General features: G+C 38.2%; 1 protein-coding gene across 6 annotated transcripts in view; it reads right to left on the bottom strand.

Moving 5' to 3' along the window:
* The window catches only part of Nox4 (NADPH oxidase 4), a 126,292-nt gene extending 116,330 nt beyond the window's left edge, over window positions 1-9,962 (bottom strand). For 2 of the 6 annotated variants that reach the window (XM_006995719.4, XM_015989144.3), the window contains exons 1-2: window positions 9,743-9,962; window positions 9,151-9,246 (exon numbers count right to left, since the gene is read on the bottom strand). In XM_006995719.4, coding sequence (XP_006995781.1) covers window positions 9,151-9,246; window positions 9,743-9,799 — 153 coding nt within the window. In that variant the 5' untranslated portion in view covers window positions 9,800-9,962. Of the gene's footprint in view, window positions 1-3,759; window positions 3,836-8,738; window positions 8,888-9,150; window positions 9,247-9,742 lie in introns of those variants that run through there. The other 4 variants (XM_015989147.3, XM_042279020.2, XM_076546686.1 and 1 more) reach the window with 4 other exon arrangements.
* Between the last annotated feature and the right edge of the window lie 5,574 nt (window positions 9,963-15,536).

Raw genomic sequence — 15,536 nt, 5'->3', positions numbered from 1 at the left:
TTCCAAATTTCATTGAATGTGGTTACTTGTAATTTGAAGTCATGAAACTGAAAATCCTATCATGGGAAAAGGGAATATGGTAAAAAAATAAATAAATAAATAAAAAAGGCATCATCTAAAATTATCTCTTAAATCTTAATTTTAAAATCTCTCTCTATTTTTATTCTCAAAGATATAAAACATTTTACTCTGAGTACATAATTCACTTCATTTTGCCTTTACTACATGTGACTTTTAGTAATTTTAACATATATCTACAGACATATATCTTTAAAATTTTTAAAGACCATGGAAATAACTTTGACCATATAAAACAATATGCTGAATTAACTTATCACAGATAGAAACCATTATCAATTTCAACTTTCTAATTTCTAAAAATGCACACAAATAAGTTGAACCAAAATCCACATTCTTCTTACTCCATCTACTTTTCCGTTGGTCTCATTGCCAGTACTGGAAAGAAACTTACTTTCATAAGAAACTTCATGTCTCACTATGTACATTTATCACAGCACAAACTTCATTGTATATGAAGGTATAAAGTAAAGTGGGCTCAACGTGCTGAGTATTTTCTAATTGAGTTATTTTCTGTTAAACAAGTGTTATTACTTAAAACATGGCACAGACATTCAAAATCACACTTCAGTAGTGACCTCTGTAAATGTAACGTGTATTTGACACTGAAAGTTCACTGAATTTTTTCTTCAGGAAGGAACACTCTTTTCTTATTCCTTTCCACAAATGTTTCTTAATGTCCTTCAGTAGTGTCATGTCATGGCATTATGGCAATACCCTTAGAACCTGTTGAACACTAAGGGACACAAACTATATATAGCATCTTTCACATCTGTGTGGCTTTCAGTCTCCTGAAACACTTGTCTTTCATGTCATAACATTCGGTGTAACACGGATATGACTAGAATACATCTGTGTTTTCCACAGTACCAAGGAGTAACATGAATTACTATACAAGGTTGGAAAGGAAGAGACCACAGGAAAGAAGGAAATTGACATTTTTCACGCTTTTAAAAATAACACAATGAGTTTCTTGTTTAAATTCTATTCTTTGGCTTCTTCTTGTGAGTAGGACCTGCCTAGAAGAAGATTCGGGACTATGAAAAAAATACAGTGGCAATATAGGCCAATTTCAAGTACATGAGAAGGCTTCGATGAACACTGCTCTGTTATTTTAATTTTATTTAAAGAACCAGAACAACATCATGAAATAATCACTATTTTTCATGTTTGTTAAAAAAAAAACAATGCTTCAGTTAATAATAGTAGTAAGTCTTCTTAATGACTTCCTAATGGAAAAAATCATGGTTCAGGCATTTTACTTTATTTTATTTTGAGAAGGGATTACTTTGTGTAGCCTTGGGTTTCCTGGAACTCTCTATAGACCAGGCTGGTAGAACTGTGAACCTAGAGTTTTCAAATTTTATTATGTTTAAATTCCTGTGTTTTGTGATTGTTGTTAACAATTCAATTAAATATAAAGATTAAATAAGTTTGAAAAACAAATGGGCCAAGTCATTGTGTGTGATCAATAAATGGTAGAAGTTATTACAGGTAAAACAGTACAAAACGGCTGATATCTGATTGTTCCTGACTCACAAAAAAATGTCAATTCTACGTGGTCCCTGATGGACCACGTGGAACTATGCATAGATGCAGATGAGCACAAAAACCCATAAGACAAGTTCTGTCTGCAGAGTAATAGATAAAGAAAAGGTGGACCATATACAATGACACAGTATTCCGTATTTAAACAAAATAAGTGGCAAATCCTGCCACTTGCATAGCATTATGGGTAACCTGGAGATTAATGTGCTAAGTGAAACAAGCAAGGCACAGAAGGACAAACATCACCACCTGATCTCACTGATAATTGTAATCTAGAAAAGCTAAATTCACAGAAGCAAAGAACAGAATGGTGATTCCCAGGATAGAGGCACTAGGTAAAGTTGGGATCCAAAACACACAAATTTTCAGTTATTTAAGAAGTAACTGAAGATTAGGAAATTCAAGATATGTATTAGACATTATGGAGACTATAGCAGCTAACCATCATATTTTTGAACACTGGCCTCAAAATGATAAGTTAATATATATATATTAATTATCTCATTGAGCCATTCCATATATACATATATTCCAAAACAATATGTTGGAGAAATAACTGTATTCAGTTTATATTTGTCAGCTAATTTAAAAAAAAAAGATGAAAATTCAACAGCTAGAAACACTGGCTATAGTTCAACAGTATGATTGGCAAGCCAAGGAGTCTCTATAATTCAGCTTCTCAGCTACAAAACAAAAATTGAAAAATTGAAAAACCTCTAAACCATGATTTATTTTAAATAATTAAATAATTAGTCAATGCAATGTTATGATGTAGTTATGGTCTAGATTCCACTAGTCTTCAATGATGTGTTGTTATTAATATTACTATTTCCATAGCAAAATGAAGAAAGCAGATTTGAAAATATTTAAGGTCATCCCAGTTTCTACTTTAATGCTATTTTGTATATTTGTAAAAATGAGTAGTGCAGTAGGTATATAACAAAGAGGTTAAATATTTAACCCCAAATTTATGATATGTGAAATTAGGAATAATCTATGTAAAATACCTCATACTTCTTTAGCAATCTAAGAGGAATCAAAAACAAACATGATGCTGAAAATATATTTTACCTCGAAGGCAAATCACTAAGCTTCGTTAACTTCTTACACTGTCATATGTTTTCAAGTATCATTTCATATAAAATGAAAAGCTAGCAATCCATATGTTGTGAAATTTAATGTGTTCTTTCTCTTCAATTTCAGCAATTATTATTGTGCTTGCATGTGAATGTGTGTGAGCACACATAACATGTGTGTGATGATGGAGGGTGGAATGTGTCACAGCATGGGACTGAACATCAGAGATTCAACATGTTCAACCAGGGCTTTAACTTAAGTCAGTCACCTGGCTGGTATGGCCATCTTGACAGTCCAATTAATACTGTTTATTCCAAGGAGCTAAATCTGGCCTGAGAATCAGTAGACTAGATAGTGATCAGGCCACTGATTTAGTGGTCAACAGTAAACAAACCACTTCGAACTGAATTTTCTATTTTGGAAAAGAAAAAAGGAAATCTACAACAAGGCATGCAAACACACTGGACCACTGGTACAGGCTGTAATCACAGTGCTCACAGGGAGGATCACTAGGGCCTGGCTGGTGTTGTGCTTGTGCTACATGGTGACTCTGAAGCTATGCAGTCTCACAAAAAAAAACAAAACAAAACAAAACAAAACAAAACAAAAAAAAAACAGAATGTCAAAACTTGCTATCTAGTATAAGCAGATAAAGAACATGTGATTGCTGTCAAAGTAATGTAATGTAGTCAGTCCATCTCACTTATCAATGACCAGTTTCTCCCATCTCAACATCAACAAAAACACTAGCCTGAAAATATCTCTGAACTGAAAGCTCAATCCATGCGTGGCTAAGTCTAGACAGTGACTATTATAATTTATACAATAAAGGGGAGAAGTTAATGATTAAGCCCTCTTGGAAATTCAAGGAACGTATATTTCCTTCCTCAGCAGAATCAAAGCTGTGAAGTTAGACCACAGACTGCATGGTGAGCAGGCAAATATGTGCCTCCTAAAAGGCTCTGTGATAGCCCTAGGAACCAAGCGATGGCAACTTTCCTTAGAAATGCCATATTTGTATATCACTAGATATTTAAAAAGAGTCGGAACACTCACAACTTTCTTCCAATAACATGGAAATCTCAGTTAAGACTTTCCAAAGGAACAGAAAAACACCATCACTGCAGTAGATCTAAAAAAATATTTGTGGGGAAAAAGGAGAAAAAAATAAGTTCTCATCATAACAATAAAAACAATTACAGAGAAAATTAATATTTTGCACAAAAATACTTTGCAGAGAATACAAAATAGAAAACAGAGACAACGTGATCTATTACTAGAAGGTATATGCTTGCCTCACATTAAAATATTTATACCAATTAAAAATCACCCTTTGCAGGTGATAGAATTCAGGGCATTGTGTATATTAGGCAAGCACTGTACCACTGAGCTACATCCCCAGATCCAATTTTTTTTAAATACATGATATATTGGAAAGAAATTATTTTCATGAAATCTAACACTATGAACAATGACTTTATACCAATAAAAAAGAGAAAAGCCAGGTCACTCCTTCCAACATGTGAGTTCTGGAGATTGACTCAGTCCACGCAGGCTCAGGGTGGCTCATGACACATTGGTATTCATTAATGTGGTGAAAAAAAAAGTAACCACATTATACATCCTTAAAATAAATGGAAACAGATTTCACCTTAAGTATTCAAAAGTATCCTTTATGTTAAAAGCTGCTATAGGAGATTGGATGAAGTTATTAGTTGATTTTACTTATTTGTTTGGATGTTTCTCTTGGTTTTTGCTCAACAGTTTTTTTTTCTCTTGACCAATGTTAAGCTTCCAAAACAAACAGGCGTGCATGATTAGCACATTAACTTAAGCATAAACCAGCCGTGACAATGTTGCACTCTGTCTGGGGACAAATAATCATAAGGAATCCTACCAAAACCTATTAATCTCACCTTTCCTGAATCTTCCAGTGCTTCAGATCTCATTTTCTCTGTCAGAAGCTTCTCAACCTTTAAATTTGTTCCAAAAATAATCACACGGCCATAAAAAACGAACACTCCAGTTTTAAGAATTAGTTTTCCCATAATTCTAAGCAGCTCCCACCAACAAGTTCAGATCATGAAGCAGAACTCTGAGAATTTTTTTTCTGGTGCAGACCAATAATTACATCCCATACCTTCCCATTCAGTGTCAACTTCTGTACAGCAGAGAAGGAACTAGAAAGTCACCAAAATTCAGATCTAGTAGTGGGATTTTTGGTTTGGTTTGGTTTTTACACTTATAGTGTGTGTGTGTGTGTGTGTGTGTGTGTGTGTGTGTGTGTGTGTGTGTGTGTAAATTGGAGGATACCTTGGGAAAGCCAGTTCACTCCTTCCGCCATATGAGTCCTGGGGATTGACTCAGTCCATCAAGTTTGGCAGCAAGTACTTTACCTGCTCAGTCATCTCATTGGTCCCACAGGCATATGTAACTAAGCTAGTTTGCTGAATAGTTGTTTGCTTTAAGCAGAATGGTAAGGTCACCTCGCCATCAAAGCAAGAATATTCTACCTCCAAAGTCTTTACTTGAAATATCCAAAACAAGCCACTTGCCACATCTGGTGATTTGGTGTGTTAACTGTACCTAGGATTACCAAGGGACTGATTTGTTGTTGTTCATTAATTTTATTAACTTTTATTCTTGAGACAGAGTTTTATTACCATGTTACCAGAGTTCAAATGATCCACCTGCTACAGTATCTTAAGTAGCTGAGACTGTAGGCACTAAAGGTACTGGCCACAGGCACTGGACTCCTACATTTAAATTGTAAAGCTGATACTATGTGTGTTATTAGAAAAACTTTGTGTATGTGTGGAGCATTTGTGTATATGAATCTGCTTTTTATCTATAAGCTTTTTAAAATCTAAATAATAGTCTAGTATTTCTAATAACAATTTAGTGAATATAATGTTGTAATGTAAATGAGAATAGAATATATACTCTATGACAAATACTTGGCAAGATAAACTGTCAAATATTACTTTGATTTTTTAAATAGTTTATATATGTCAAAAGAATGAAACTTTGTATTTATTGGACTAAAGATATTATTCAATTAATTTCTATAGCTTTTTACTTTTTCTTGCATTATATTTGTATTGAACAGCACTTGTAAGAAGAAATATTAATCAATGGGACAAGTACCTAAGATGGGCAGAGCAAAAAATGTGTAGTGTGAGAGAAAATCTGAGAGGCTAGAAAATACTGTAACATCGGCCCCACCACTACTACCATCTGAGCAACCCACACAGCAACATTGGTGTATAAAATGGGTAGAATAGCTTCCTAGACAAAATGTATGCATTTGTAGAATGTTTGGCATATTTTAAAGTTCATATATATATATGAACTTTCATAGGTAATTGACTTCAATATAAAGTAGAAATTTCAAACAATTACTAATAATTAATGCCTCTGGGTAGCTACAGCTTCCTGGAAATAAGACAATATTCAGTGGCTCCTTCTAGCTTATGATACCAGGATAACTTTGCTACTACATTTTACAGATAAATGACAGTAATTTGTGTACTTAATGTTATTATCAAAATGTTCGCGGAATGGGTTTACTATTTCCTTTTGTGGTTTTTTTTTTTCCTTTTTGGTATCTATGTGTATTTATGTATGTATCTGAGTGAGTGCGGTGTCTGTAAACATTTGTGTTTGAGTACATGAGCCCATGTATGTAGATGCTAGATACCTGGTTTCTGGCTCTATCCCTCTCATTCCTTTGAGACAGCATTTCTCACTGACCTGGAGCTATGCTAGAATCCAGCAAGGCTCAGGGATTCTGCTGTGTTCAATTCCCACAGCACTGGAGTTACAGAAGCTCCTGGCCACTCCTTACTTTCTATGTGCCTGCCTGGGCATTTGAGCTCAGGAATTCATGCTTACCGGGGGAGTGCCATCGTCCATCCTCCATGTTTGTTTTAAAACAATGTAAATTGATTTCTAGAAATATCACCATGCTTTTTTGTTTAGTCTTGTGTTTTTAAACCTACCATTAACCTGAAAGTGACTTAAAGCATCACAATACCTGTGAAGCCCTCAGCATTTCTACATTCCTGTCATGGTGGAACGCCTTCACATGTATAGTTTTAACTTATTTAACAAGTGATGTGTAAAAGACGTCAAACATGGAGACCAAAAGGCACATTGTAAAATTAATTGCATCTCATTGTTGTGCTGGATTTGTAATAGAGTACAAACTGTAAATTCTTTCCATACCACAATAATACCATACCACAATCATTGTAAGATTAGAAATGTAAGCCTAGGAAGACTACCATCGATAAAAATAGCATTAAATACTCCTTTACAAAGTGAATAGTAAAAGAATGGATGAAGGTCCTCGTTCATTAGAAACCAATATGTAAATTGAAATATCTATTCCAAATAGCCTAGGTAAACTAATACTACAAAATTCATAACAGATAATTTTCAGAAAGTGAAAAGTGCCAACAAAGGCCTTGGAGGCCCACCCTCTGTGATTAGTCTGGAGTTTCCAAGAAAGCTAAGGTATGGTGACCTCTCTTTATCAGCCTGATTATTGTTCTTTGTGCTCCATATCACCCAGGTGAGCCTTTCATTCATGGGTCCAGTCCCTGCCATGCACTAGCAGTTCTTAGACTTCTCTGATTTGTACCATCAGTTACTCAAAAGCACCAATGCAGAATGAAGGTAGAAAAGTGGAACATATTTTAAAATGTCTTCAAAATGTGTTGCACTTCGTCTGTCCCTTTATGTATGTGCATGTACATGCCATCTTAATCATATCTGATTTGTTACCAACATAAATTTGAAGTTAAATTACACAGCATCCAAGTACATAAAACCTACCTTGTTGGATTCTAACAAAACTAGTTTGCTTTTTTTAAAAAAAAATGTTGCTATTTTGCTAGAGTAAAAATCCAAAGCGGAGTTATGGCTTTTCCAGTTCTTAGGTTTGTATAGTAACACAGGCACCCTGATCTCAAGAAATTCCGCTAGTGTCACTCTCAAGCATTCTTTTTCCCCAAGTTGTTCACCAAGTGATGTATTAAGTGAAATACACCTCACATTTAAAAACATCTAGCTTATTAATTCATTTTGAGCAGTGAGTTTTCAAGAAATGAGGATGAAAGGTTGGGAGTCCTTGGGAATTCATCAGACAATAGTTTCTTAATTTGTTTCTTAAGCTACAGTTTCTGGTTTGGTTTTGTTTGCTTGTGGGCTTTTATTGCTGGTCTGCATGAGAGTGCAAGGCACTTGAAAATTAGTGAAGATTTTAATCCCTGTGTCCATTTGGAAATCATTGTGAAGGGACAGTCCTGGATAACTAGATCAAAGTTGGACAGATGAAAGACAAGCATGTTAGCTTCAGAATCTTCAATAAGAGTTCATTTGCTTTTTTTTTGTTTTTGTTTTGGTCCTGTGTGTGTTGTTGTTGTTGTTTTAAACTATTTTTCTGAACCTACTACTTAGAGCTAGAGGGATTAAATGTTAAAAAGATGCCATAACCAACAGCTTAAATTCAGTGCTCTCTTTCATAAAATATCAATTAATTCAGCTGCCAGTTACTGCAGGCTTGACATGTGATAACCACTACTCAAAGTACTAAGGGTAAAGGATGAGCCTGTGGATGCCAGACACAAAAGGGAAGCTCGTTAGACTGAACTCCTCTGAAGTGATTTTATTTAAATTGTCACAAATTTATGAAAAAACAAAGCAGTAAGTCTCCTCTTTCGAGTGAGGATGATAAATCTGCTCTCTCGGGTGCCCTGAGATTTCATAACACATTTTACACTTTTTGTTGTTGCTAACAAAAATTAAATCTCCTTATGCAAAGATGTCCTTGGGGAACCAGGCCAATTATAGGGTCTACTAAGGTGAAGACAGAATGGGAGAAAGAGATGAGAAACACAACCAAGAGAAATATGATCATGCAATAAACCAGAGCAAAGCTTTGTGTGATGTTGTCCTCAGTCCAGAACCATACCCAGCCAGTCACTTACAGCAACCAGCCAAGACCTACCCAGAAATAAATAACAACTCACTGTGTGAGAACTATTAGTAAAAGAAAACAGTGCTGAAGTCCTCTGGACAGACTTGTGGGCAGGCAGAAAGCCTTGATAAGTGTAGACTAACAGCACGTCATCGACTGGTCCTCCAGGTGAAGGAATCCCTTCAGGGCTCCCAGGTGCAGCTTGAAAAAAAAAAAAAAAAACCAGCAACTGCCTTCAGGCATGAATAGCCTGGTCTGACAGGTTTATTTACCTTGCTTTAGCACTTACTACCCTTGGTCCTTAAAAAACCAAATGATAAATCAAGAAGCTTGACCGCTTCTGAGAGAAACACGTTTATTATATCTACAGCAAATACTACTTTTAGAAAGGGATTGACTGACAAAATTCTGTAGCAGTCTGCTGCCTCAGACCCACTCCACCAGGTCACCCCAGTTTCACTTACGCCCAACATCTGGTGGATGTAGTAGTATTCTGGCCCTTGATTGTACAGCAGGAAGGTTTTCCAGAAAAGCAGGACATTTAGGGACAGCCAAATGAGCTAGACCAGTCAAAGAGAGAGAGAAAGCAAAAATTACAAAAGAAATATGGCCCGATACAAACCACTCACTGGACTTAGCTCTGCACATGCAACCTCAGCATTTACCAAAAGCATGCTTAATCAGAAAGTGGAAAAGCCACCAGGACCCTCATGTGAGACTAAGAAATCAGTGGCATCACTATGGCCTAAGGGAACTGAAACAGCAAAGGAGGTAAGCCTTTGAAAGGCTAATGAAGAGCCTCCTTAGCACCCGGGTTCATCCACATAGTCTCTCCATCACTCTGTAGTGAAGTTCCCCAGCGTTGAGCAGGAAGGAGTTATCGCTAGGAAAGTGTAAAGTTGCAATAAGGTGAGAAAGTCTGAAACGAACCCCCCCCCACACACACACACACACACACTTCCACTTCTCTCATCCCACCCGTGCACGTCTCCCAGAATGAATCAAACTCGCTGCAGGACAGACGCAGCGCCAAGCCAGCCCAGCCCGCCAACCTACCAGGCAGAGGTGTTTAACCCCTTCGTTGGCCAGCCAGCTCCTCCAGGACACCGCCATGCCGGCCGGCCGCCCGCCCGGGTGCTGCGCTCCGCTCGGTGCGTGGGGCTGAAAGGAGCGAGTTGAGGCCGGGGCAGCGGTTCCCGGGGCGCGGCCTGCAGGGGGGCCGCGGGGGACCGAGGGTCAAAGGCTGGACCGAGTCCGGAGGCCGGGCAGGAGGTCTCCGCCCCGGCTCCCACCCGCGCCGCGCCCTCGCCTCCCCGCGCCCCCCTGGTCCCGCGCGCCGCCCCGGGCCGGCTCCTTTGTCTCGCGCGAGCCAGTTGTTGTGGCGGCGGCTCAGGACGTCCCGGGTGGGAAGGTGGAGGCTTCCCCTGCAGCCTCCAGCCCCGCCTGCCCAGCTGCAGACGAGCCCCCACCCCCACCCCCTCCAGATGTGTGAATGAGAATCGGAAAGGTGGGGACTCTTTCTGCATCCAGGCGCACACTCGCACACCTACTTTCCTAAGAATGGTTATGTCTCCCCTTCCCCATCCCCCAAAAAAAGTTCAGAAAAAAGAAACTTGGTAAGGCAATTTGAGCCCGGAAGTAGGCTTTTGTGTATTAGCGTCCTCCATCCCGCCAGTCCGAGGTAAGTGGCCCTACCTACAAACAAATAGCACCTCACAGCTATAAACCGGTCTCCCTTTGCCTCTCCCTTCACTATCAGCTGCACCACCCCATCCTATCTTGAGATAAAGCTTTGTAGACCTTGCTAAACACAAAAGGCTGGCAGAGTTAATGCTGACGTCATTTTTAGGAGTTTTAGGAAGGCTCAGATTCCCTCTAGGAATGTGCGCTTTAGGCTGCCTAATTGCAAAGTCCACTTGGTTAAATGAAAACCTCTCAAACTTATACCAGAAGTCCATGAAAGGGTGAGGAGGGTGTAATGGACATAGTTAATTAGACGATTAATCGTATGAAATAATGTCTGTAGCATAATTGATGTTCAGTGGCTTTATTAACATACTCAACAGGTGACAGATGTGCTTAACTTAATCGTGTGACCTGCAAGACTTTTCTTTTAAGATAAAATTGATTTTATCACACTGGCCATGAAATATAGTTGAAACTAAAATATAATAAAATCATGCTGTTCTTACTTCATGAAGTGTCCTTATTTGAGTTAATTTAAGAAACTCTATGATTTCAACCTTCAGTTTGAAAAGCTGGAATAAACATGTATCAACTCCTAGTTGACTTCCACACGTTTCTTTCTGTCATCTCATTTTAATATATAACCTGTCTCAAGCATGAGTGAATCAAGAAAACTTCCCCAACTAGAGTTTAGGACCAGATTATGTGTAAATAGTACTAAAAATCTTATTAGCATTGTTATACCTAAAGAAATAGGAAAGTCACACATGGAAACCGCCCCCCCCCCCCCCCAGGAGTATCACCAGTGAAGAAAGATCAGGTATGCATGCTTCTGTCTCTCTCATTCAATAAATGGGGCCAGGTCCACAGGAAGTAAAAGTTGTCATGTCTATGGAATGTGCTGAACAGACCACAACAGTTTGGAAGACTGGTTTCATAAAAGACAAATTTTAAAGTTTCAGCTACTTTCAGAAAAAAAAAAAAAAAAACAAGGACAAAGACATAAAAGACATCATTTTTGGATGACCATCCAAATCTAATCTAATGTTTCTGCTAAATTTCAGACACTGACCTGTATCTGTATACAAAAGTCTCACTTCTCATAGGAACTCTTTATGGAGATTTGCCTTCTCTAAAGATGAAGAAAAAGCTAAAATAGGCTTTTGTTTATATTAGTTGGGGAAGCAGGTTGGCCAATACTCAACCTGTAATCAAGAGAATGCTGCATGCAAAACCTGATTATGCAATGCATTTCTATTGTTTTGAGGCTATAGAATCTAAGTGCTTTTGCTGACTTGCAATGAAACAAACAGTACAACAGCAAGCCATCCCCCCATCCCCATGGGACAGAGTTACTAATGTGTTATGCGAGAACACTCATTGATAAGGTAAAAGGTTCTTTGCAATAAAATTCTCTCTAAGCCAGAATGTGCAATGTAAGTAGCTAGTGCTTAGAAAGACTGCCCTCAAAAATTATGAGGGACTGGAGAAATAGCTCAGTCAGTAATATGCTTCCAAGGCATGAAGACTTGAGTTCCATTTCCAACACCTAGATTTAAAAAATGTATGACTGGAGCCTAGATTTGTAATCCCAACCCTGGGGAGGCAGAGGCAGGAATATCCCTGAGGTTTACTGACCAGCTGGCTTAGCCCAGTCAGCAGTGAACTCCTGTTCAATGAGTGGCCCTCTCTTTTGAAAATATGGTACGAAGAGTGGTGTTGTGAAGAAATGAGAATGTCCAAAGCCACTTTATTCTCTAAGTCAACACTTGCCTTTGTTTCCACAGCCATGACCAAAATAAAGTCAGCAGGGAATGCTAGAGGAGACAAAGCCCCAAAGGGAAGCTCAGTCTCAGTGATTTTTGAGGTTACCTGCTGAACTTGCTCCTCCAAATCCAGAACCTAAGCCTGAAAAGGCCACTGCAGAGAAAAGATAGACGCTGTCCCAAGGGAAAAGGTGGGGAAGCTGATATTGGCAAGGATGGGAATAGCCCTGTAGGAAATGGAGATGTAAAAACTGAACAGCACAAAAAGCTGAGGGGCTTGAGGAGCCCAGGGAACTGTCTGAATTTTTGGTAACTGTGTGCTTCCGGTGACGGTGGAATTGGAAATACTATTGTTATTAAGTTGTTATGTAAGTGCAGAATTTTGATTTGCTGGTTTGTTTTAAGCAATGTTGTCAGCACACAGAACACACTTCACTGTTTGGAGGGTGAGGAACATGTTGCTAACAAAGTGTCTTCCAAGCTGATATGGGAGAAACAATTCATTCTCCTTGTTTTGAAAGGTTCTTCATGTCTCCCAGGAGGGTTTCTCTGATGCTGATATATTTGGCCACCTTAGCACAAAATGCTTTGTGGTATAGCAAAACTCAGAGTATATTTTCATGTCTTCCCCACTCTCTATCATTAAGAAATTTAGCTCCTTTAAAATACCATTCTTATTTGGACCTGACCCCCTAAAATTGATTTTGCTAGTATATGAAGTGACTGAGTTTTACAAGAACATTACTGAGATGTTATTCCTCAAAAAGCAACAATTCCTTTTCTAAACGACTGTGGTTTTTCAGATTGATAATACTTCTTCCTGCATTTCCTTCCTTGGAAGTCAAAGGTAGCTTCTGAAAATTCACTGAGCAAGGCTTGCCTAAAATGTCTGCCTTCATTCTGAGCTTCTGTTCAGAGCATCAAATACAGATTCCATTGGATTTTGTAGTGTCTTTCTGATTTTGATAGTCCACAGAAGAAGGGAGTTTGAAAGTGCCTAAATACTGTTAATGATTGTCAGCCCATGTCCTGCCTGAAAAACCATTATCAACTGTGAAAGGTGTGTTTAATAAAAAAGTTGAATACAGTTTGACTTAGAAAGTAAAAGTGGTAAAGAGCAATCAAAGAAAGACCGCAATCTCGGACCTTCATAGTCATACAGAAGCACACACACACACACACACACACACAAGTACACATGTGTGTGCGTATAATAATGAAAAGAGAGTTCTGTAGCTCCCCCAGTGTGTTTTAAATATAATGAAAATCATACTTTTTTTTCCAGTTAAAGATTTCACTGGAAAAACTCAGGTGATAAATACCTTTGCTTTTGACTGAAATGGTGTTCAGTTTGCAGTGAGACAGCCAGCTTGGCATCAGGCTATAAAATGTTTCATGACTAGAGATTGCTCTGTTTGTTTGATTTTTTTTTTATTTTTTATTTTTTATTTATTTATTTTTTTTGGTTTGGCTTTTGAAATATAGTCTTCTGTGTGGCCCTGAAAAACCTCTAATTTGCTGTAGTCTTCCTGCCTCAGCTTCCTGAGTGTTGAGGTGACAAGTGTGTCCTAGCAAACCTGGCTTTGTAGCTGCTCTTAATTTATTATATTCTACTTGATAAACACAGAAGCCATTGTTTAATGTCCTCAGTGGGGAATACATGGGTAAAATTGGTTAAGTTTATTCATCCAGCTGTACTGTCCTCCTTTCTGTTTAGGCAAAGAAGCATGAAGATTTGATTTAACAGCTGCTTTGCCACAAACACACAAGTTCATGTAGATGTGTGACCTTAATGTATTAACTAATACCCTGCACATTTTCCACATGATTAATTTTATGCATGCATGTGTTTATGTCTCCTAATAAAGTAGGCTTTGTAAAAAGAAACACCCTGTCTTGTTCAGTTTTAATACAGGCCTTGGCACAAATCTTGACATATTAAGTGGACTTATAAAGTGTTTATTCAATGGATGAATGATTCACAATATTCATATGATCTCTCGCTATGTCTTTCTTAAACTCATTTTATCAAGTGTAGCATCCTAGTAAAGTAAGAAAGTTTTTGCTCATCTTGATAATCAACAACCAGACAAGGGTGAATAGCACAATATACCTCCAGTTGTTTGTCACCTTTCTCACAAGTTAAATGAGACGTCTGTGACAAGTGGACACACATTCATTTCCTGCTGCTGCTGCTGCTGCTGCTGCTGCTACAAATTACTGAGAACTCTCCATTTCAAACCATCAAAATATGTTCCCTAACACATCTGAGGTCCAGAGATCTGAAGTCAGTGCTACCCAGGCAAGACCAGATGTTGACAGGACCATTGACTGAGGTGTCAGAACAAGATCTGTTCCTTGTCACTCCAGCTTCTAGTAGCTAACAGTAATCTTTGACTTGTGCACGTCTGGCCCTCCATGGTTGTAGTATGCTCCTTTCTTTAAACTACCATTAGTCTCTGTCCTCTGAAGACACTCAACTATATAATTTTCTCATGTCAAGACCCTTAACTTAATCATGCTTACAGTAATATTTTGTTGTTGCTGTGTATAAAATCATTGACGGGCTCCAAGAATTGATGCCAGATCTTTCAGGGGTAGCCATTACTCAGTCTACTATTATTGCACTTAAATTAATTGATGTTAATTTTCCTTTTCCTTTTTTCAAACTGAAGATGTCAGCCTTAGATTTTGACTTTTAAAGTAATACACTTTAAGGGATAAAAAAATGTAGCACTTCTAAATGGCATGTCTTTTAGGAACCCACAAATTACATTTTAGAAGTATGATTGACATAGCAGACAAGAATTCTCGAGTTTACTGCTTTTGTTAGCAAATGTCTGATTGCCAAGACACAGTAGTATTAAAACTGAAAAGGAAGAAGGCTTGTATGTTTTTACAAGAAACAAAAAGGGGGAAACCAGGAAAAGCCTGTCCCAGGTACTGCGTGACTGATAGAAAATCCAAGACCTTTGAGTAACTGACAGAATAACAAGGAGGAAATGCACCTTCTCCCTAAGGCCCTTGGCAAGGAAGAAAGCCAATCAGAGAGCCAGTGAAGAGTGAGTGGCCTGGAGGCTTTTGAAGAGTAGGGACAAGTTCCAGACAGTGACTCACTGTCATTTCTATACAAAACAACTGCAGACCACCATGTGACTCAGTCTCTCAGGAATGTCTCCTGTGCACTCACATGGCTAGGGCAGCTCCTGAAGGAACAGAGATGTTAGAGAGGTTCTCATGCCCTAGAGGACCAGATGCTCTGCTGAAAAACAAGTCTTACAATGCGAAGGCAAGTTAAGAATTCCAGGAAAACAAAATTCAACCACAACATTGTGACTAAAACTGAATAATAATGAATTTTTGTTTAGAATTGCCTTTTATCAAAGACTTGTGAAAAC

This window comes from Peromyscus maniculatus, chromosome 1 (assembly GCF_049852395.1).
Source record: "Peromyscus maniculatus bairdii isolate BWxNUB_F1_BW_parent chromosome 1, HU_Pman_BW_mat_3.1, whole genome shotgun sequence".
Classification (NCBI taxonomy): Eukaryota; Metazoa; Chordata; class Mammalia; order Rodentia; family Cricetidae; genus Peromyscus; species Peromyscus maniculatus.
This window is presented reverse-complemented; position numbering and strand designations above follow the sequence as displayed.